The sequence below is a fragment of the Felis catus genome, chromosome C1 (genome assembly GCF_018350175.1).
Source record: "Felis catus isolate Fca126 chromosome C1, F.catus_Fca126_mat1.0, whole genome shotgun sequence".
Lineage (NCBI taxonomy): Eukaryota > Metazoa > Chordata > Mammalia > Carnivora > Felidae > Felis > Felis catus.
In genome coordinates, this window is record NC_058375.1 from 218,089,522 (window position 1) to 218,111,886 (window position 22,365).

Sequence of the window (22,365 nt, forward strand, 5' to 3'; positions counted from 1 at the left end):
AAGTTTTATCTTGAGATACAGAGTGGGGAGGGGGGTGGAGAGAGCACTCAAGGAGGGGAGGGGCAGAGACAGAGGGAGAGAGAATCCCAAGCAGGCTCCGCACTGTCAGCACAGAGCCCCACGCACAGCTCAAACTCATGAACCGTGAGATCGTGCCCTGAGCCAAAGTCAGAGGCTTAACCGACTGAGCCACCCAGGTGACCGTAATGATGAAATACTCTCATGTCACCCGGATTCTCCTGTTTAGCCCTGAGAACAGTTAGACAATTCAAGTGGGGAAAGAGTCAGCGGCCTACTGTCACTCATACCCTCCAGTACCGGGCCATAGAAGCAACCAGCATTCCCATGCCGTACCTGGTGTCGGCGCCCCATCCTGCACGGACTTTAAGAGATTGACGATCTGTGGTTGAAGGTCTCCGATCTTGGGGAGTGACTCCGCGGCCAGGATGAAGACGGGGGACGGCACCATCAGCTCCAGCTCGGCGGGATCTGCGTTCTTGGCCTGCAGTATGAAGGTCACCACCTGGCTCTGCTTCAGGCTGAGTGCCGGTGTGTCCAAACGATCCGAGGACCTTCCTGCAACTAGCAGCACCAGGAACTGAACCACTCCATCCTCGATCCGGCTTCCGGCGGACTTCACAAAAATGTATCTCTGTGCGTACTCCAGCGCATAGCCCAGGTTGAGGGCTTTGCCCGTCTTGATCTTCATTCTCTTCACGAGATTCAGGATCTCGGGCTTGTTCTGGTGCTCATCAAAACGGGACTCCACCCTGACATCATCGCTGTACTGAGCCACCGCAATCCGGGTCCCATCAGGCTTCACGTCAAGCTCGTCGATAACCTTGTAGAGAAAGTCGCGGACAGCAGGGAACTGGCCCACGAGATTGGCTGAGCCGTCAAAGAGGAACAGAATGTCTCGCTTGCTTTCTACAACAGAAGTAGGTTAGGACACAGTGAGGGATGAGAACCTAACGGGCACCAGAGTGACTTCAGCCCAGCGCCACTAGGATTTGGTAACGGGGGGTCACATAAGTCATCTGATGATCACTGTACCAGCAAGAGGGGAGAAAACCCGCTGTCGAAGCCTGAAGCACCAGCTGTCATTAAGATGCCCCATTTCAGAGCAGTTCATATCTGCCAAGGCCTAGAACCGGAGGGGTCTACCCGATCCCGCACTGTGCTTCTTCCACAAAGCAAGACAACATAAGCCCCAGAGGGTCCTATTCTTGGTGGCAATCACTGTAAGAGAACAGTGTTTTCAAGCCGTTATAAATCAAGCTACGGAAAACGTGGTCCTTATTGTCCTTTGTCTTAAAAATTGACCAGTCTTTAGCGCCAGAGGCTGATGTGGGTTAGCCACCCATAGATAACTGAGTTGACACATATCTGCTCTAACTGGATTTTCTTTTCACTAAGTTTGAAGTTATGGGCCAGGACCCCAAATAGCACCCATCGTTGCTCTGTGGGTCAGGCTGTCTGTGAGTGCATCCCAATCTGCTATACTAAGCCAACAGAAAACAGGGCTGAAGGCCCACAGGGGGCCACAACATGTAGCATGTAACGGGAACATAACTTTCAGGTCAAACGGTTCTTGGAGGTATTTGATTAGGTTTCAGACTGGCTCAGTCTTGCTCCCCCTCTGTGTGGTGTCCACAAGCTGGCAGGTCCCACGCATCCGGCCTCAGCACCGTATTAATCTGCAAGAACAGTAATATTCCCGACTTCCTTTGGAAATCATTTTATCATCACATAAAGATGCAGCCCTTGTTGGGTTTGTAAAAAATAACTTTTGTGTATACAGCAGATTTTGAACATGAAAGAATCATATAAATAAAATGATTTCACTGTCTTTTTTTGTTGTTGTTTTCTTTTCCTATACTTAAGTTAGTTAATATTTCTAACCGGCCCCAACGCACTCTCCAATACGAGAGGGCGTCAATCCCTCGCGCTCTCCCTTCCGTCTGGATGTGTGTTCCAGAAACTTCACGGGCACTGGGGCCAAAAAAGGTGGTGGGGGGAGCCGGGATAAGATGGGAGGGACATAAGCTGCATTTCCCAGACCTTTCTTTCATAATGAACCTTAGACAGAGAACCTCAACTTGCTGGTACAGTGTCTCAAGCCCCCAAATTACTTCAAGCACAGAAATCAGGTCTTCCTTCTACAGTTCACCGCACGCTGGAGTTCAGGCTGGGCCACCTGCCACCGGGGAGGTGTTGGGGGAAGGGAGCCCCGCGCAGCTGGGGAGCTTTACCTGGCTGGGCGAATGGAACTTCCTCCACACCTCCACTAACATATGTGGTTAGGGGCTGAATCAGCTGCTGAGGCAAGGCTGGCAGGGAGCTGAAATCGTCCATGAGATACACCAGGCTCGGGTTAAAAGCGATCTGCTCAAGCTCTGCCTTATTCGCCTGGCTAGCTCCCACACAAAAGGTCAGGACGCCTGCGCGCGCTAGGGCGTTGGCAGCTTGCCCATAGGAGTCCTCGGACTGCCCGGCTGTGACCAGGAGCAAGAGCTGTGGCACGTGTTCGCGGATCCTGCTGCCGCCAGCTTCGGTGAAGTGGTTGGCATGGACATAGCTCAGGGCCGCGCCGGTGTTCAGGCCCGACCCCCCCTTGGGCTGCAGCTGCCTCAGATGAGCAAGCAAATCTGACTTTGTCTGGTATGTGTTTAGGGAGAACTCTGTTACTGGCGTGTCGCTAAATTGCACTAAACCGACACGGATATTGTCGCTGCCGACATCAAGGCTGTTAACTACGTTCATTACAAAGTCCCGCACATAAGGGAAATCGGTCTTGCCAACGTTGAACGATCCATCCAAAAGAAAGATGATATCCCTTTTGTTTACGTGAACTGCAGTGGAGCACAGAAAACAAAGTGAGACACAGACAACCGCGGAGGGCATGCCATGTGTGCCTGCGACACGGGGCACACATGCCAACATTCAGAACACACAGACAGTCGGTGAGGCAAAGCATGTCCATCTCGTAAAATATGGCAGAGGGCTGCATATTTTCCACCGGTGGCGGCTGGTGTTTGTGAGGCATATCGATAGCCAAGTTGACGAAACCAAGTTGGCTCGCGGAAAGATACAGTGCCAAAGTTAGGACGTTTGCAACCAACAAAAATGATCAGAATCCTCCAACTGGAACATTCCTTCCCTAGAAGCGAACGCTACCAGGGACCTGTGCCTTTCTGCCTCAGTCCTATCTATGACCACGGTCACGGTCAGGTTTACGTGTGTGAGACGGGGGTCCCTGGGATTCACCTCTACACATTTGCAGAGAGATTTCCACTTACAGATAGATTACGAGTGTTAGCCCGAGTCCACCTGAGAACATGAGATCCTGAAGGTTTAAAAAAATAATAATAAAACTGGAATGTTCTCATCCTGAAGCATTCCTAGGACCAGCCCTTTGTCATTCTCTACTGGTACCCTTCTTCTGTGGGGAGTCACAGCATTGTCGGGCAATAATCCAAGGGAGAGCCCGTAGGAATTCCTCCAAGGTGAGATAATAGCATCGTGGAAACACATTAAAGTACAAAAAGACTAGCTGCCACGTCTGGCTGAGGTTATACACACGATGAATCACAAGTAGAGTGCTCAAATTAGAGGATACGTAGCAACACATTTAGTACAACATGCCTTTAGGAAAATTATCTCCCCTCTCTTCCCTGGTGTCTCCCTAAAATTTAAACCTGACAACTAATTTCATCCTACGGTCTATCCATCAACTTTGGCCATGAAAGTGTGGACCGGAAGTGTGCAGGAGGTAAGGAGAAGAGAAGGAGGCTTTCGGAAGAGCAGAGAGCCTGGGGAGAAAGCATGCATCATGCAACGTGAGTCATGCATCCAACAGTCCTCCAGTGGTGCACTTGTGTGGCGGGAAAGCTGGTTGCCATGATATTCATCTTCGTTAAGGACGGCAAATTGTACTCATCCACTTGTAAGCTCATAGACCGCTATCGTGTCTTTCAAAATAACTTTTCCCCGACAATCATATTAAATGAAAGATTTTAGAAACCACTGGGCTTTTTGTCTCCACGCCCATTCACTGACTGAAGGAAAGGCCCTTAGAAAAAGGAGAGAGGGTTAATGTTCGGGGCTGGGCCACTGAGAGGGGACTGTCAGCTCAGGAAAGCAAAAGCCAGGCCACATCTTGGTGGTGGCAGGAGGAGGCTGGACAGGAGTCACTCGGAGACACAGAGCCCTGGGATCTGACAAGAGGTAACAACTGACAAGTGACCCCCTAGGCCAGAAGCAGTAAGGACGAGTGGTCCTGGTCCTATAGCTTCCGTCATAAGATTTCTACTCGATGATTTGGAAAGTTCATACAATTCTCATCATATGGCATTTTAAAACATACATCCGTATCATATGGCATTTAAGTCACACAATCCCCAACTAAAGGAAGCCCGAAATAAATTCTGTTTATCACTCTCGTTTCCATCATTTAAGAGCCATCTCTCATCTAAGCTCAAAGGCTCTGCCTGGAGACCACCCTGCTGTGCACCTGACTTGCTCCCCACCATACCTTCAGTGGTTCCGGTGAGGGTCCTGAGAGGCGCCAGTAAGCCGGGCAACACGCCTTGCAAAGGGGCGGCTCGGAACTCGGCGGGGATGAACACCAGGGAGGAATCGAAAGCAATCTCTTCCAGCTCAGCCTGGTCGGCAACCTTGTTCCCAATGGCAAAGGACATGATGCTGCTTCTCTTCAGCTCCTGGGCGGGCTGGCTGATTTCATCTAGGGACTTACCGCCTGTAACCAGCACCAGGAGCTTTGGGACCCCCTCGGCGGCCCGGTAGCCAGCCGAGCTAGTGAACAGGTTATTCCGAACAAAGTCCAGAGCAGAGCCCGTGTACAGGGCCGAGCCTTCCATGGGCTTCATTCTCCGCACGGCGGCAATGACTTCCCTTTTACTGGGGTAGCTATTGAAATAAAACTCTGGCCTCACAGTGTCTGCGTACTGAGCCACTGCCACTTGGATAAGATCCTGTCCGATTTCCAGCCTCTGGATGACTTTGGCAATGAAGTCTCGGATTGCATTGAAGTTGGCCAGTCCCAGTGCGGATGAGCCATCCACCAGGAAAACTATGTCTCTCTTGTTGACTTCAATGACTGTAGGTAGCAACGTTATAAGGTGAGTACAATGGCCTTACCTGTCACATTCAACTATGACCGTCTCTACAGCTAACGCTACTCAAGGGGCACTCCCATCTGCTCTGGCCAGCGTGAGGTCAGCGGGAGTCCCCGAAGAACCAGTCGTAACACACATCAGTGACAGCTGCATCCTCCCTAGGGGGTGGCAGGTAGGGCTCCTGACCCACCCACCCCCACCCCCTTAGTACCTTTGACAAAATAGTTGCACAAAAACAAAATGAGCTTTAGCAACCACCTGTGCAGCATGTTGTCAGTAAAAAAGCCAGGAAGCCCTTTTCTGCCAAAAGTCTGTAGGTTAGATTTTAGGGTCCAGAATGAAGCTAGATCTTAAATACTCAAAGGAGCGATCAGTGTCTACACAGAGGGCACTTCATCTCACAACTGTGACTTCATAAACACCCACTGCCAAGTACAAAAGTATAGAGCAGGCACACCCCCATTGCCTTCCGTTCTCTTCTCCATGCCTGGGTTGTTCAGGCAATGAAAAAAAAAAACAATTCCTTGACATCATAAAACTTATAAAAAGGAAATCGATGTCAAAACCACCAAGAGGCACAGAAGGATTTTCATTTAAGAGACCTGCACCATGAAGGTGCAACTTACGTATCAGGACTGTGATAAACTACAAAGCAAAGACAGCTGGGCAAGGTCACTAGCTTGTGACTCTAAGCTTGTGTCCACCTGCCGTATGCCCACCTGAGCTGTGGGCACAAAGTACCGTGTCAGGCATGACACCCAATCCAAAAACCTGCTAGGACTTCCAACACTCACAAGGATATAGAGGGAGGAGTGCTTACAGTTTATTAAGTATCTGGACGTGAGGAGGCCTCCAATACTCCACACTGTCGGATGGATTATATACCTTGACATTTGACTATACGGACATCACTCGTCCAAACTCTCCTCTTTAAGAGAAAACACGTAGGGGCACCTCAGTGGCTCAGTTGGTTCAGCATCCAACTTCAGCTCAGGTCATGATCTCAAAGCTCATGAGTTCAAGCCCCGCGTCGGGCTCTGTGCTGACAGCTCAGAGGCTGGAGCCTGCTTCGGATTCTGTGTCTCCTTCTCTCTCTGCCCCTCCCCCACTCGTGCTCAGTCTCTCTCTCTCTCTCTCTCTCTCTCTCCTCTCTCTCTCAAAAATAAATAAAACATCAAAAGAATTTTTACGAAAAGAGGAAACACGTAAACGCACACATAGATGCAAAACACACAAGGACAGGCACATGGAGACCACTGCTTTGACATCAGCTTGTGGTAAAAAGAATGAATTCCAAGTCCTTAAGCTCTCCTTAGAGACGTGCATACACGCCGGATTCTCCCTCTATGTACGTGCGAAAGACACGGAATGCCACACGGCCCTGCCCTCTCCTTCCCTCAACATGTACGTAAAAGACATACATACATGCACACATATGCATGTATGCACGGTTAACCACATGTGTGGCATTTCATGCACACATGGATAGTGAACCTGCCTGGAGGCACACACACACACACACACACACACACACACACACACATAGCCCTCCTACACCATTGATGTAGAAGTGCTACTGAGATTCCGGCATCCCAGGCCTGTATAGACATATATGTATGCAATATACACGGGAGATGAATAAAAAGACAGGTCAGCTGTCACCCCGACCAGCAGGCTGACTCACTCAGCTGTTGAGTGGCAGCCCCCCCCCACCTCCAGTAAGCGACATCCCCCTTCCTGGCATGCGATGCCAACCCAAACAGAGCTGTCTTCTGCTCGGACTGGGTTTGAAACACCCTTGTTGGGAGGTGAAACTGAAGGTCCTGCCAGTCAGTGGGCTGCTGGCCTCACTTGCACCACTACCCCCTGCAGGGTGCGTCCTCTGCCCTCACCCGCTCCTCCCGCCCCTCCTCTCCACGCGCCCCTGGCACTGGAGTGACACTGATCTGCCCGGGCCACAGTGACCTGCACGTGTGGACACACGCAGTGGGGCCCTTGGTCTCATTCTCCTCAGCTTCTTAGCAGCTCGGGGCCCTGGCAACCTCTCCAGCCCTTGAGACACGCCGTCGGCACTAGGCTTCACGCTCACCCCCTAAACTGGTTGCTTTTCCAGCCTCCATGTATCAAACGAGCTCCAGCCCCACGGCCTGCTGAAAGTTTTGGAAAGCAGCCAGGCTCCTCGGTGCCCCAGAGCCACGGCACCTGGAACACCGTCCCTTTGTTCTTCACCTGCTGCCCCCTTTCTATCTTGCGGCTTCCCAACTGGCCTTCCCCGGCCACCCTGTCCAAAGCTCTCTCCCCCTGTCCTTCTGTGTACAGCCCCACACAACTTCTGACCCTCGGAATATTTGCGTCTGGACACTGGCCCCCATTTCCACCAGCTCCCCATTATCCCGCAACAGGCCGGCGGCCACGTCTCTCTCGTCCACCAGCAAGCACTGTGTATCCAGCTCAGACCAGATCGCCAGGAACATTTGTTAACTATTACAAATCGGTCACAAGGATTAAAGATGCTGTCTGCACGTGAGGAGGTAATATTCGAGTTAGCTAGGGAAAACTGAAATGTGAGCAACGTGTTGCCACAAATAAAAAGAAGAAAGAATTTGAAACTTCTCCTGGAACAGAAATCTCTTCATCCAGGGGAACTCCTCTCTCATACATTCAAGAAATCAGAGCCCAGGGTGGTTGCGCAGCCTGCCCAGGATCACACAGCTGGTTAATGTAAGAGCCGGGACCGAAGGCCAGGTCTCCCGGCTACAGCCCTGCTGCTCCCTCATCGTTTACAAAGGCTATGGAAACCATCCGTGTGTGTCCACACGCACACGAGCCTGGAGCAACCTTGGTAAGTTGTAGTCCGATGAGAGGGAGGTCTAGAAATATCAAGCGAATTTTCAGGATGTAATTCTGCATCAATTCTGATTTTCCCTACCCGGTGATAATGCAGAAGGCCATTGGTAACCTCTGGCAGACGGGGGAGATCACCAACTAATGTAAGTTGGCACAACCAGATCTGCCTTGAGGCTCAGCTGCCTCAGCGCCAGGCAAAACCGTATTCTTATTTCCATTTTGAAAAACATATTCTCCTCCCACACTTGTCAAATGCGTATTCGTTACGTGATGCGATTCGTTTGACGTTTATAAATGAGTCCCGTTGGGCTATTTTGCCAAAGGCCCTCAGTTTGAATGGATGTACATCATGACCTCACGACTCAACGCAACTACTCCGAAACCTGAGAAGCACAGGAAAATGGTTTCTCGTAAATATCCCGCCAAGTGAGCGTCGTGTGGTTTCTTACCTTCAGAAGCGCAGCTCTCAATACCCAGCACAGAAAGGGCCCCACGGGGCAGCCCTCACCTACCTGCAAGGGCGCTTGTAACACGCGGGCTTAGAGGCCGTGCCATCGTCCTGGACTAATTTTCTCAGAATTGTAATGAGCCCCTGAGATCCATTTTTCAGATGACTGGATCGCAAGTGAATAATACAATTGATGTTGAATAGTCTCCAAGTACCGGCTTTCTTGAATTCACCTCAAAAGCACACTTCCTCGACAACGCACGTGGTAACAAGAGCTTTCCACTCACTCACGGATCTTTTGTTTTGCACCCCCGAGAGCTAGCCTATCTCAGAAGGACCCCGCCGTGGGTACTTACAGGTTCTCCTGAGGCGAAGCGTTCTGGAGGTGCCTGCCTTGCTTCTACAAAAACCAACACACAAAACACCCCACTCCCACACAGATGGCGAGGAGAGCATACGTACCTTCTGTGACAATGGTTGGCGGTTGTAAGACAATGCGCCTTTGGGCCACGCCAACAATGTACAGCAGTAATTGCTCCTGGAGGTCCCCAAAGCTACGGAATTCCGGGACAGTAAACACCAAGTTGTCACTGGTAGCTATGTGCTGAAGCTCTGCCCTGGAGGCGGCCTGGGTTCCGAGGCCAAACGAGAACACGCTAGCCTGTTTCAGTGCTATGACCCCGTCGCGGATCTCGTCACTAGAAGGCCCGGCGCTTATGAGGACCAGCACCTGGGGAACCCCTTCCTCCACTCGGCTGCCCCCTGCCCGGGTGAAGTGGTTCTCCACCACGAAATCCAGGGCCAGGCCGATATTGGCCAGCTCCCCACCAGTGAACGCAAGGGCTTTCACTGCATCCAGAACCTGCACCTTGGTGGAGTAGGTGTCCAAGGAGAACATGGTTCTGGGCTCATCGCTATACTGGACCACCCCCACTCGGATCTGCTGAGTTCCAACCGAGAGTCTCTCAAGGAGATTTACAAGGAAGTCGCGAATGACTGCAAAATGGACACTTCCGGTGTTGTTTGATCCATCAATAAGGAAAATAATGTCAGCAGAGTCTTGTGCTTTAAAAGAAAGAAATGCAAAAAATGTGAAAGCGTTAGAACAAGTGACCACATGCATTGTTCAGTGTTCTGACATGTTTCTTTGGAAACCAATAAGAAACACGAAATACAGACAAACAAAACACATGTTGATTAAGGAATGTGAAATTCTCTTTTAGTTCTGCATTCTGAATGGATAAGAGGCAACTCCTCGGGAACAGTGGCGTAAAATAGGAACATTTATATCAAATGTTCATTTGTACCATCTTTGTAGTTACAATTCAAAACATCATATTCACTTTTCCAGGGGAAGAATCGTGAGTACATGTTCTAGAAATTTCTACTAAATTTGGAGGGAAATGTTGTTACGTGGAATTGTGCGTTACCATACCTACAGGAGGTCCAAACATGATTTCTAATTTTTGGATGTTTCTCTCATAATCCTCAAGTGCTTATAGGAATTTTCTTTGCCCAAATCCACAGCTACGAAACAGAAGCCCAGAGTCAGGGTTTGGTGACTTATCATCCCAGCATGTTGAACACCTGATTCCTGGAATGACTACTGTTTCTTCTCTTTAAAAACCAAGATGGCGGCCTGCACGCAACTCTGTGAATTTGAAAGGAAGAACTCAAGCTACGCTTCAAGTTTTAATCTTAAAAATATCTGATAAATGTTTGGTTTGATCTTCTCTTCTCATACGATACTGAGTTGCGTGGAACTCACACGCAGGTCTGGGATTAGGCTAGATGTTTTGTTCACGTACTTTTGCTATTGCCTCTGTATTCAATCACATAATGCAGAACAATGTTAAGCAGAGTGATATGAAACCAGTCATGACATAATTATCCAACCTTATTTTTATGACGTCCTAAACTGACTGCCTAGCGAGACCATGAGCCTCTAATAAACCCTGGATCAGAATTAGTTCTGGGGTTATACAGATGGACAAAAAAACGGGGACCTTGGCCTCTTTCCTCCTTACAATGGCAAACTAGAAACTTCCACTCCACTATGGAAAATGGGGACTTCACAGAAGCATTGGGTAAGGAGTAGCAATTAATAATCTATAAACCTGAGTGAAATATTTCAAAGGCTCCACTGGAAAATTTAAATTGGACTGATTTAAAACTAGAGGAAAAGAAAAATTATTCTGGTGAATGTTTTTTAATAACTTAAGTGTGTGTTAGGAACAGGAAAAGACTGTATGTGAGCATATGTGATATTTATATTCTGAGATTTTAGGAAGCTATATTTGGGATATAATCACAACATTGTATGTAAGACCATGAGTTCTGATCTTTCTCATGACAGTGAACATTTTATGTTTAAAATTAATTTTTCCTGGGGCGCCTGGGTGGCGCAGTCGGTTAAGCGTCCGACTTCAGCCAGGTCACGATCTCGCGGTCTGTGAGTTCGAGCCCCGCGTCGGGCTCTGGGCTGATGGCTCAGAGCCTGGAGCCTGTTTCCGATTCTGTGTCTCCCTCTCTCTCTGTCCCTCCCCCGTTCATGCTCTGTCTCTCTCTGTCCCAAAAATAAATAAACGTTGAAAAAAAAAATTTAAAAAAAAAATTTAATTTTTCCTTGTGCTGGAAAAAGTTGCTCCCATTTTCACTGTGGAAACAGGATACAAATCTTATCTCATAAAATTAAAGAATTCCGCTACAGTGAAACTATGTTCTTACTCAAGTTCCCTCATATGAAAGCTGAGCCAGAGGTTGCCTGAATCAGAAGAACTCTTCCTCCCCTCACACACAATCCCTGACAACGTTCTTGCAGGTGAATCCCTTGCACAGGGAAAGATAATAACTTGGAAACATGAGGGTTAACGAGAAGGATAATTTTTTGCTACAGTAATTAAGATCTTGTGTTTTTAGTAAGTGTCACACAAAAGTATGAAATAAGAGTGGGCCTTTGCTAGGAATCCCAACGCATTTGCTTTCTCTTTAGCCAAACCATAAGATTCCTGAAGGATCTTTGGGAGGGCGCAGTGCCATAGAAATGGCCCGCATCATCATATGAGCCGTAGGCTCTGTCCATCACACCACTGTATCCCTCAACCTCTCCCAGGCGTGAACCAATGACCCTGAGAGACCGTAAAAGATGTGCATACCAATAAAAGAAGGATTAGCTAGGAGCCTAGGGTCCTCAGGAAGAGAGAAACGATAACCTAATAGATAGGATGACACATTCTTTATTCGTTTATTAATTTTTAATTAATTTATTACCTTATCTTTTTTGGTTGCAATTTATAATACTGTACAAATTAAGAGAAACCCTGTGGGAAAACCCTTGACCCTTTCTCCTCCTAAAGGCTGAACTGCAGCAGGTCATAGAAAAATGTTGGATAATTTGTCATCACTGAAAAAACAACATTGTCCTCTTACGCACACAATGATGGGACACACATTGGCATGCTGTGTTATCCAGGTGAGCTGAAGCCTCAAACAGACACAAGAGCTGTGGGTTCTTGTGTACAGCAAGGCGTACCGATGACCAGTTTTAAGTCTAAGGATAATCAGCTCTAACTAAAATTTACAACGTGAAGTTGCCTGGTTTTCCGCTTTCGTGGCTCACGTATCACACACACCCTTCTGTGGCATTTTCCATAGAAAACTTTCACCGTGTCCATGGAAAAGTCAGGCTCCTTCAACACTGTTGGAAACATTCTTTTCTGGAGCACACTGATGTGGGCACAATGCCTTCCTCAGCTCGTGGGATGCTTCCTTTTTTTTTTTTTTTTAAGAAAAATTAAAGAGATCATATGTGTGTTTCCTCTGCAAACACAAAACTGTAGATTGATTTCGCGAGTGCTTTAAATGTTCCTCTTTTGCAAAGAAGAGAAGGCTCACACTGAAATCCTCACCGAATACAGACCACTTTGGGCTTTCACTTCAGAGCACATTTTAGTGATATGCATTTTAGTGATATGCATTTATAAAAGGATGACAAGGAGATTTTAAAGAACACCACCTTCAGAGACTGATTATGTGAGTAGAGTTCATTTAGAACAGGGGGGACCATTAACGTTTTATACACACCATAGATTACGGTCAAGAACACTCTATGGGGAAGAGTTACCCAGCGGACAGGTAATGGGAAGAAATGGCCCTAACTCACTAGCAATCTCTAGAATGCCCTCTGGAAGCAGAGGATTATTATTATTTTACGTTTATGCTGTGGAACATGCAATGGTACGTGACACCGGAGGAATTGCAGAGTGAAGTTAATCAGAAAAGACAACATAAACGGATTAATTTTCCACCGCGGAGCTGCTAGTGGCTTGGACACTAGAAGACAGAGATGCTTTCTTGGCATAAAAACAAAGGTTTTTTTTCATCTGTGTGGAAACGTACCATGTTGAAAGGCTCAGTTAGCATTCATGTAAGAATACGATTGTTCATTTAAACATAAAAGCAAACTCGTCCGCTCTTTTCCCTCACTTGGCCAAAAGAGCAATAAAGAAAAGATGTCCTGTGTCTCCACTGACCCCTTCACCCTTCTGACATGGATCACTTATCATCCCTATATTCAGAAATGTGATGATCGGTGAAAAGTCAGTATAGGCAGCCTCACAGCATCCCCTTGTTCCCCGGAGATTTTGGTTTGGGATGCTCTGGGGGTGGCGGGGGGGGGGGGTCCCACCTTCTTCTCCTATAATCTGGCAGGATCAACACATGTATCATGAAACACGGGTGAGGCATGTCACTTGTAGCACAGAACGCTTTTTGGGGTTAAACGGGCAGAATCCAGACTGTCACCCGCTCCTCTGTCAGAAGCAGAGCTGCTAGCAGGACATTAGCATTCCCACCGCTGTCAGAGTTGAAATCATGGGCAACCACTGGGCGGACCATTTTATGAACAGCCTCCCGAAACGCCTTGTGGGTGGTTAGTTCTGAAACCCTTCTCCCGTCCAAGCTCTGCCTGCCCAGGACGACTGGTTCCTTCTCCTGACCTCTAGTCATATTGTTCCCTAACCCCTGCTTTCTGAATCTGTTACAAAAACCTGACGTCCATACCGTTTACCTACAATTCCCCTGTTATCCTGATTGCAGTCCAGAAAGCCCTCCCTTTCTCCAGACTCCACGTGCCCCTCTGTCTTTCCACAAGCCCCTCCTGTGTGGCCCTTTAGATTGACCGATTTAGGGGTGCCGGGGGGGCTCAGTCGGTTAAGCGTTCCACTTTGGCACAGGTCATGATCGCGTGGTCCGTGGGTTCAAACCCCACGTCGGGCTCTGTGCTGACAGCTCGGAGTCTGGAGCCCGCTTCGGGTTCCGTGTCTCCCTCTCTCTCCGCCCCTCCCCAGCTCGTGCTCTCTCTCTGTCTCTCAAAAATAAATAGGCATTAAAAAGTTAGATTGGCCAATTTATGTCTCAAAATCCCCAGTCTTGCTTCTCCCTGCCCCCGCCTCCTGTTTTTGAGCCCTCTGGGGGGCAACCACTTTTGAAAGCGTAGGAGAAAAGCGGGCTGTGAATCCCGCTCCTGTGATCACCTCCTGGGGCCGGTGCGGAGGCTGCCTGTCCCCTCCACCCCCTTGCATTCAGACAATCACCCGCCTCCCCAGCTAAGCGCGCTGAAGGGACCTCCAGCCTTCCTTGGGTTTCCCTTATATCCCACTCAGCCTGCAGCCACACGGCACACCTGTGCTCCTCTCCAGAGACTTTAACCTCTATGTGGCTAACCTTCCTGAGCACCAGCCTCCCAGGTCCCCAGCGGCCCCCTGTCCACCGTGCCCTACGCACGTGAGGGCCACCCCGTGAGCATCTCGCAAAACTATTGCACCCCCATGATGTGCCCTTGGTCTCTCTCCATACGCTGTGGTGGCAGCGTCCCCCGGGTCCCATGACCAGCGGTCTCTAGGACTCCTCCCCCTCCCGGCTCCCGTGGGCTCATCCCCCTCCTCCCCACCGGGCAGGACCCCCTCGTGGGCTGCTGCAGGAACTCACTTGCCACCATTCTGGATTTCCTTCCCAAGAAGATCCTCCTGCCCCTCCATCACTCTCTCTTTGCAAGCCCTGCCGTGCGTTCACAACACGGTGCTCTCTCTCCAGGACACGGGTTCTCTGGCCCAATAACAGATGGGAGGGATCTTTGTGAGCTGCCCGCCTGGCCACGCTTCCTTGGTTTCCTTGGCTAAGGATCACAGAAGTCCCTCCCGTGGGGTCATAATATGAGAATGGGGTTTTTTAGAGTTAAAATCTGTTTCTGGGTGCCTGGGTGGCTCAGTCAATTAAGCGTCCGACTCTTGGTTTCGACTCAGGTCATGATCTCACAGTCGTGAGTTCAAGCCCCACATCGGACTCCGTGCGGACAGTGCAGAGCCTGCTTGGGATTCTCTCTCTCCCTCTCTCTCTCTCTCTCTGCCCGTCCCCTGCTCGATTTGTCTCTCTCTCTCTCTCTCTCTCTCTCTCTCTCTCAAAACAAGTCAACTTAAAAAAAAAAAAAAACTTTTTTAAATAAAATAAAATGTAATTGTTTCAGAAAACACCCTCCTGGATGCAGGTGAAAACGCTACCTTAGAAGGAGGCGACACAGCGTGGTCAAACCTTTGTTTTTACACCTGTGAACAGCCATCTCTTCCCAGTCCCGCCCCCCCCACCCCCCCGTCTTTGAGCCACAGTGTTGCTTTAATGCCAGCAGTTGCCAAGCTTATCTGCAAAGAACAGCGAGGCAGGCAGCAGCTTGGCAATGGTGCCATTACCTGTGATGTCTTTAAAGGTCTCTGTGCCTCCAGCCCCTTCTGGAGCCACGGATGACTGCACACAGGACACTAAGCTTCCTACTATGTCGTGAAGTGAGGTAAAATTCTCTAGGTTGAACACATGCATATTGAGCGGTTCGCTCGCTATTTCTCTTAACGCTCCTTCATCTGAATCCTCAACTCCAATTGCAAACACGTTAACATCAGCAGACTTAAGTTCCGCTGAAGGCAGAGCAAGGCCGTCGTCCGAGTGTCCACCGGTCAACACTACAATAACCTGAGGGACTCCGTCACTGGCCCGGCTTCCAGCAGCCTCAGTGAGGTGATTCTGCATTACGTATTCTAATCCTTTTCCAGTCTGATTGCTTCCCCCAATATAAGACATGTTGGAAATGTGGGAGAGGACTTCTTGATTAGTACGGTACGTATTTAACCGGAACTCGGTATGTGGGTTGCCGTTGAACTGGACCAGAGCAAAATGGAAATCATTTTCTCCCACAGCTAAAGATTTTATAACATCATATAGAAACTCTCGAACAAGTTGGAAATGTTCCTTTCCAATGCTCCAAGAGGAATCCACTAGAAATATTATATCGGCAGCGGCACCATTTTTGACATCTTTAAAAAAAGACATTGGTTTAGATTTTTCTCCCGTTCAGCAATTACTTCCTATCGGCGCAAAGCCTTCCTAACCTAACTCGGCTTACGCTGTGCTGTTAACTGAGTGGCCCGCACCTCGCTTGCACTACGGGCAGGCGGGAGGACTTTACCTGAGGGGCAGGGACCTGGGCACAGGGACAGCTGTTGGTCAGCAACCCTTGGCCCAACTTCCATATGCAATGAACCCCATCCATGAACCAGTAGCAGGCTCCAGAACGGGGGAGAAAACATTCCCTGGCGTGTCTTTTAACTCAAGCGTGATTCTCTGTGACAGTTTGAGCCCCGACACCCACCTGATGAGACCAGGCTACTCCATCAGAGATAACCAACCGCCATTTTAAAAATTCCTTCTTCATTTTTGGCTCTGAAACGGGGCCTCGAGAAGAAGGAACAGTGAAAATGACCGCTTTACGTTAACTAGCGTCCGATGCTTGGCGTACTTGGCCAGAAAAATACACATGGCAAGTATGTCTTCCTTACGTGAAGACTTCAATAACTGGAGAGAAAGGAAAGGTCTCATTGTTCCCAGACTTTTTGGCATGAAGAAAGGCACCCTAACTAGTCACTATATATTTTTCAGGGCCAGAAGAGTCTTTGCAGATGTGGGATATTATTTATCTTTCTCAAAGACAGTGGGAGCAGGAAGCTCAGGGCGCCAGGCTGGGGGTGCCCGAGGAGGGCCCTTCTGCAGCTGTGGGCCAGGCTAGCTGTACACAGCCACCTCCCAGACTCTACTTACCTCAGGCTTCCCTGATGCCCCAAGCAATGCTCCCCTTTACTTGAGGTGGCATTCACCTCCCACCATCTAAGGACCACCGCATCCAGTGGGAGAATCCCTGCCCAAGACCAACTCTCCAGGCAAAGGAGAGAGAGACTCAAGGCCATCCCTCCAAACTCATAGTGCGTGAAGCATTTCTACGTTTTCTAAAACTCTGCAAGCAAATTCTTAAGAGGGTTCATTTGGATCTTTTTTTTTTTTTTCATCATTTGGGGAAATGTTTTTTTTCCAGACTTGATTCTAGATGAAAAATGTCTTTTTGTATCCAGAATTATACAAAGAGGGTGATCTGGGTGTTTTGTTTTCAAGGAAAATAATGCTTACTCTCAATAATTGTCTCATCCTGGTTTTAGGTGCCGTGAGATCAAACCAGGGCCAGGAGTGCGGAAAAGCCCTTCATTTTGGTGAAATGTTTGTGACACAAACGTTCTGCTCATACCCAGTGTGAAAACAAACCACTTGCGAACCAACTCCAAGATATCAACCCAAGGGTTAGTAAAAGTAGGCCATCTCTCACTGGATACAGAGCATCTGGAGAAGTCTGTGCATTGAACGAACATCCTGAGACAAAGGGCTCCACCACCCCCTACGTCACATCTAAGTTCTGGCTCAAGCTCACGAGCTCTAAGATCAAAACATCAGAGAGCACCTTCCTCTGAATAAAAGTAAGAAGTGTTTCTGGATCTTACCTGCTTGCTGCTGTTGGGCACGGGTAAGAGAAAAGCCTGAGAGAAAGAGGCAAAAGGTGGCCACCAAGGGCAAATGTCGATGTTTCCTCATTTTGAACGTGTCTAAGCACCAAGTGGGAACCTAAACAAGAAAAGAGGGTGGAGGCAAAATGATCAGTTCTGGTGCTCAGATTACAAACCACTGCACCAAGGATTTAGCCCTTCTACGAAAAGGAGTGCTGACTACACAGTCAGTGAAAATCTTTGAATCCCGTGATGGTACTCCTCTGGTCGTACCTAAAACAAAACCAAACAAAATGGGTAATTAAACCTTCGTTCCTCTCAGACTGAGGCAGGCCACAACAGCATGTCACCCAGAAAATGGCGGAGAAAGAGAGAGGGAGAGAGAGAGAGTCAAGGGTAAAGGTATTTGTGGCCGCAGAAAGTGGTGGGTCTGCGACACCCAGCTTAACTGTAGATCGTGGCTGAAAGAATCCCCCAGGAAGTCTTCGGTTCATGGAGAGAATGGGCTTTGCCCAAATCAGAGCGTGTGCCAACACGGCCGTGGCCTCTGGGACCGCTGCAAATCTTGCCCTCGTTCCTGTTGCTTTTTTTTTTTTAATTTTTTCTTAACGTTTTTATTTATTTTTGAGACAGAGACAGAGCATGCGCTGAGCTGTCGGCACAGAGCCCGACGCGGGGCTCGAACTCACGGACTGTGAGATGGTGACCTGAGCTGAAGTCGACGCTTAACCGACTGAGCCACCCAGGCGCCCCGCCCTTGTTCCCGTTTAGCACTTTTTTCCCAGCAAAATCCTGCTGTGTGCCAACCACCAATCTCAGAATGAAAGAAGCCCAGGGCCATTGAATTAACAAGCCTGTGAAGCCAGACCTGAGGGCGGGCCGCCTGGTGGCGCGGTCTCCCGTCCCCACGCACCAGCTGGTGGCCGCAAGCGTGACTTCCAACCAGCCACGCTCATGTTCTGATGGGCAGATCTTTGCCCCGCAAACAAAACCCTCTCCTCACCCCAAACCAGAAGGCACCCTCCTCTGTCAAAATTCCAATGGCCTTTTTTGTAGAAATCCAGGGGGAAACATCCTAAAATCATTTGGAAGTTCCAAAGAGCCAGAGAGCCACAGTGATCTTGAGAAATTAAGAAAGAAAAATATAGCTGGAGGTTTCACGTTTCCTGATTTCAAAACATATTACAAAGCTACGGTAATCACAACAGTATGGTAATAGAATAAATACAGGCATGTAGGCCGATAGAATAAAACAGAGATGCCAGAAGTAACCCTCACCTCACTTATATGGCCAAATGATCCTTCATAAGGGTATTCAGGCGACACAGTAAGAAAGAATAGTCTCTTCAACAAATGGTGCTGCGAAAAGTGCATCTCCACATGCAAAAGAACAAAATTAGACGCTTCCCTTATAATACTCACAAAAATGAACTCAAAATGGGGTCAGAGATCGAAATGTAAGACCTGAAACTATAAAACTCCTAGAAGAAAACAGAAAAGTCCGCATGATGGTGGATTTGGCAATGATTTCTCGGATATGACACCAACAGCACAGGCTACAAAAGCAAGAACAGACCAATGGGATCGTAGCAAATGTATAAAACTTCCGTGCGGCAGAGGAAACTACCAACAGGGTGAAAGGGGCAATCTGCAGAATGGGAGAAAATATTCACAAACCATATATCTGATGAGGGTTCAAATCCAGAATATATAAAGAACTCCCACAACTCAACAACAACAAAATAATCTGACTTAAAAATGGGAAGAGGGCCAGGGGCGCCTCGGTGGCTCTGCAGGTTGAGCGTCTTGACTCTTGATTTCGGCTACGGCCACAATCCCAGGGTCGTGGGATCCAGCCCCACGTCAGGCTCTGCACTGAGCATGGAACCTGCTTAAGAATCCGTCTCTCCCTCTGCCCCTCCCCCACTCATGTGCGCACGTGTGTGTGCGCGCGCGCTCTCTCTCTCAAAAAAATAAATAAAAATAAATAAATAAAATAAAAATAAATAAAAATGGGAAAAGGGCTTGAACAGACATTTCTCCAAAGAAGATACACAAATGGCCGTTAAGCATATGAAAAGATACTCAACATCATTAATCACCAGAGAAATGCAAATGAATCAAAACCACGATGAGCTATCACCTCACACCCATTAGAATGACGGCTATGAAAAAAAAATAGTAAACGATAATTATCGATGAGGAGGCAGAAAAACTGGAACCTTTGTGCCCTGTTGGTGGGAACGTAAAACAATGCAGCCACTAGAGAAAACTACATGGAGGTTCCTCAAAAAATCAAAAATAGAATTCCTGTATAAACTAGCAATCTCACTTCTGGGCATATAGCCAAAATAAATGAAACAGGATTGCAAAGAAATACATCAACACCCCAATTCACTGCAGCACGAGTCACAATAGCCGAGTCACAATAGCCAAGCGGTGGAAACAACATGAATGCCCATCGATGGATGAATGGATACGGATAAAGACGATGTACGCATACAATGAAATCTCATGCATCCTTTAAAAAGAAGGGAATCCTATCATATCCCTACAACGTGGATGAACCCTGAGGATGCTAGGATAAATGAAACGAGCCAGTTCCAAAAAGACACATACCGCGAGACTCCACTTCCGGGACACAGCCAACTATTAGAAACAGGTAACAGGGGCTCCTGGGTGGCTCAGTCGGTTAAGCATCTGACTCTTGTTTCGGCCCAGGGCATGATCTCACAGTTCGTGGGATTGAGCCCCACATCCGGCTCTGTGCTAAGCATGGAGCCTGCTTGGCATTCTCTCTCTCCCTCTACCCCTCTCCCCAGCTTACACTCTGTCTCTCTCTAAACTTAAAAAAAAAAAAAAAATCTGATGTAACACTGCGACCTGGTGCGAAAATTATCTCTGCCCTAAGTCCCAGCTGAGCTATGAAATCAGCTCCACCTAAGCCCTAAGCTTTGGCACCTGCTTGACCTTTCTAGCGTGACCTTCCTCTTGCCCCTAGGCACTCCATGGGCCCAGAGATTCTCTTCACAGCTGTCCGCTGTGCAAGGCAGGAGCTCCGCCTTCCCCACATTGCTAATGAAGCCAACGTTAAGGACGGTCTGGTATTGTCAATGCTGTCGTACAGAACAACACAACGCACGATAGCAGAGGGAAGTCTGACTGATGAGTGATGCGGCCTTGGCAGAGGACCAACGTCCGGCTGAACTGCTCAGCGAGACGGCATCGAGGGCCAAGGGGAACAAAGAGACAGCCCCTTATGCAGTCTGCCACCTAGGCACGTGGGTGCAGGGGGCACGAAGAAAACCAGAGCTCAGGCCCACGGTCGTGCCGGCCAGGGGTCAGGCCCAGAGGGAGGAGCTGGAGTCCGAATCTTGTGGCCCAGCTGGAAGGAACAGCAAGACACAGAGCGTGGGCCCTAGGCCAGCCTGCCAAAAGTTGGAGGACTCGAGAAAGATAAAACCATAAACAAGAGAGGAGATTCCAAGATCCACTGTGCCTTTGCACTTCCAAGGAAAGTCAACAGAAAGTATCACCTGTGACGAGACCACCCTGTGACTCCAATTCTGAGAGCCTGAAGACATTCTCGGCAGCTAAAATAGAACCGCCTGTCGATCCAGCTTTCTCTTGGAAATATATCAGCTGCCAAGGACATGTTCTAACGATGATCGGAAGGCCAGTCATCAAGAGGACATCTTTCTCTCTTACAAGAAGGTGACAGCGAGTGGTGAGAATGGCAACATTTCAAAGGCACAGCCCAACCACCTTGGCTTGAAACGGTGAACACACGTTAGACACGGATTGATACAACCGAGAAGGGCAGTCCCCAGTGCCCAGTGCTTTGGTTCCACGATGTCCCCAAGTCCTAGTTGAGTCCTGGCTGGTGCTCAGGACAGTCCCCACAGGCACTGCTTGGCTGGTCGGTCTGTTTTCTCTACTGAGGATGACCCTCTAACACAGCCCCAGCATCACCGCCTCCGCGCTCTAGAGATCCCTCAAGCCCATGCTCCACCCTGGGAATCTTCCAGATCTTTCCATCCAGCCATACTTTCCCTCCCCCACACTCTGCTAGGCCTATTCCTGAGTTTTGGGGGCAGGGGGAGGAAGTAAACGCAATGTCTGTCATTTGTGTATGTGTGTTCTCAATAAATTGAGAATACACGCTTTAGAACAATGTAAAAGTACATTGTACACATGCTATTCGTGAGTCTCCTGATTACAGCAAACACTGGAATTTCTTATCAGCAGTAAACATCCTACTAGAAAACTGTTTTGTGGGAAAATTGTCCACACTATTTAAATTTTACTGGATTCTTTCCAAAAATATAAAGTCTTTTCAAAAAAAAAAAAAAAAACCCTGTAATATTACAATTGGTTGAGAACTTTTTTTTAAATACGGGATCCACGGGTCTGTCAACCTCCCACAAATGTGTACAAAACCCAATCTGTGCACATGTAGGATCCACATTCGTGTGTGACTCTAAAAGCATCCATTCTACCTCCCCCCTAAAGTGTAAGCAGTACCGTTTCCACAAACAATTTTGATGCAAATCTTCTGGGGAGTCCAGCTCAATGGTTTGAAAGATTTGATCCATGCACAAGACGCAACATTCTAAGGAGTACTTCTGTTCAAGAATTAGAGCGAGAGAATATCACAGGGCCTCGTTGGAAAGCACTAGACTGTGTAATGCATGCCGAGAAAAACAGGACGTTGAGACAAAGATCTGCCCACCCACTGCTGGGTGCTGGACGGGTGAGCCACAGGCCCCTGCAGGCAACCTGGACCCATGGGATGCGTTGTGTGGACAGAAGTTTGCTAATGGCATTTTAACCATCTCTGTATCTCACAGGGCCTCACATCTGACTTCTTGGAATCCACCAGTCCTCTCATAGGGTAAACATTTGAGTGGGCCCTCTACTGAGAAATTCTAAAATATAATTTTCTCATCTTTGATAAAGCTCGTAACATCTAAATGGAAATGGAATGAAATCTGTAATATCTTCCGGAGGCATTACTTACTTAACCCGTTCTCTAAGGAAAAGGAATTTTAAGTTGGTT

The 22,365-nt window shown here is 48.4% G+C and overlaps 1 protein-coding gene across 7 annotated transcripts in view; it reads right to left on the minus strand.

Annotated features, from left to right (window-relative positions):
• The window catches only part of COL6A3 (collagen type VI alpha 3 chain), an 80,746-nt gene that overhangs the window by 49,458 nt on the left and 8,923 nt on the right, over positions 1–22,365 (minus strand). The window contains exons 2-7 of one of the 7 annotated variants that reach the window (XM_019838939.3): positions 17,304–17,424; positions 15,177–15,794; positions 8,896–9,498; positions 4,535–5,119; positions 2,253–2,852; positions 355–927 (exon numbers count right to left, since the gene is read on the minus strand). In XM_019838939.3, coding sequence (XP_019694498.3) covers positions 355–927; positions 2,253–2,852; positions 4,535–5,119; positions 8,896–9,498; positions 15,177–15,794; positions 17,304–17,394 — 3,070 coding nt within the window. In that variant the 5' untranslated portion in view covers positions 17,395–17,424. The remainder of the gene's footprint in view (positions 1–354; positions 928–2,252; positions 2,853–4,534; positions 5,120–8,895; positions 9,499–15,176; positions 15,795–17,303; positions 17,425–22,365) is intronic. The other 6 variants (XM_023259855.2, XM_023259856.2, XM_023259857.2 and 3 more) reach the window with 6 other exon arrangements.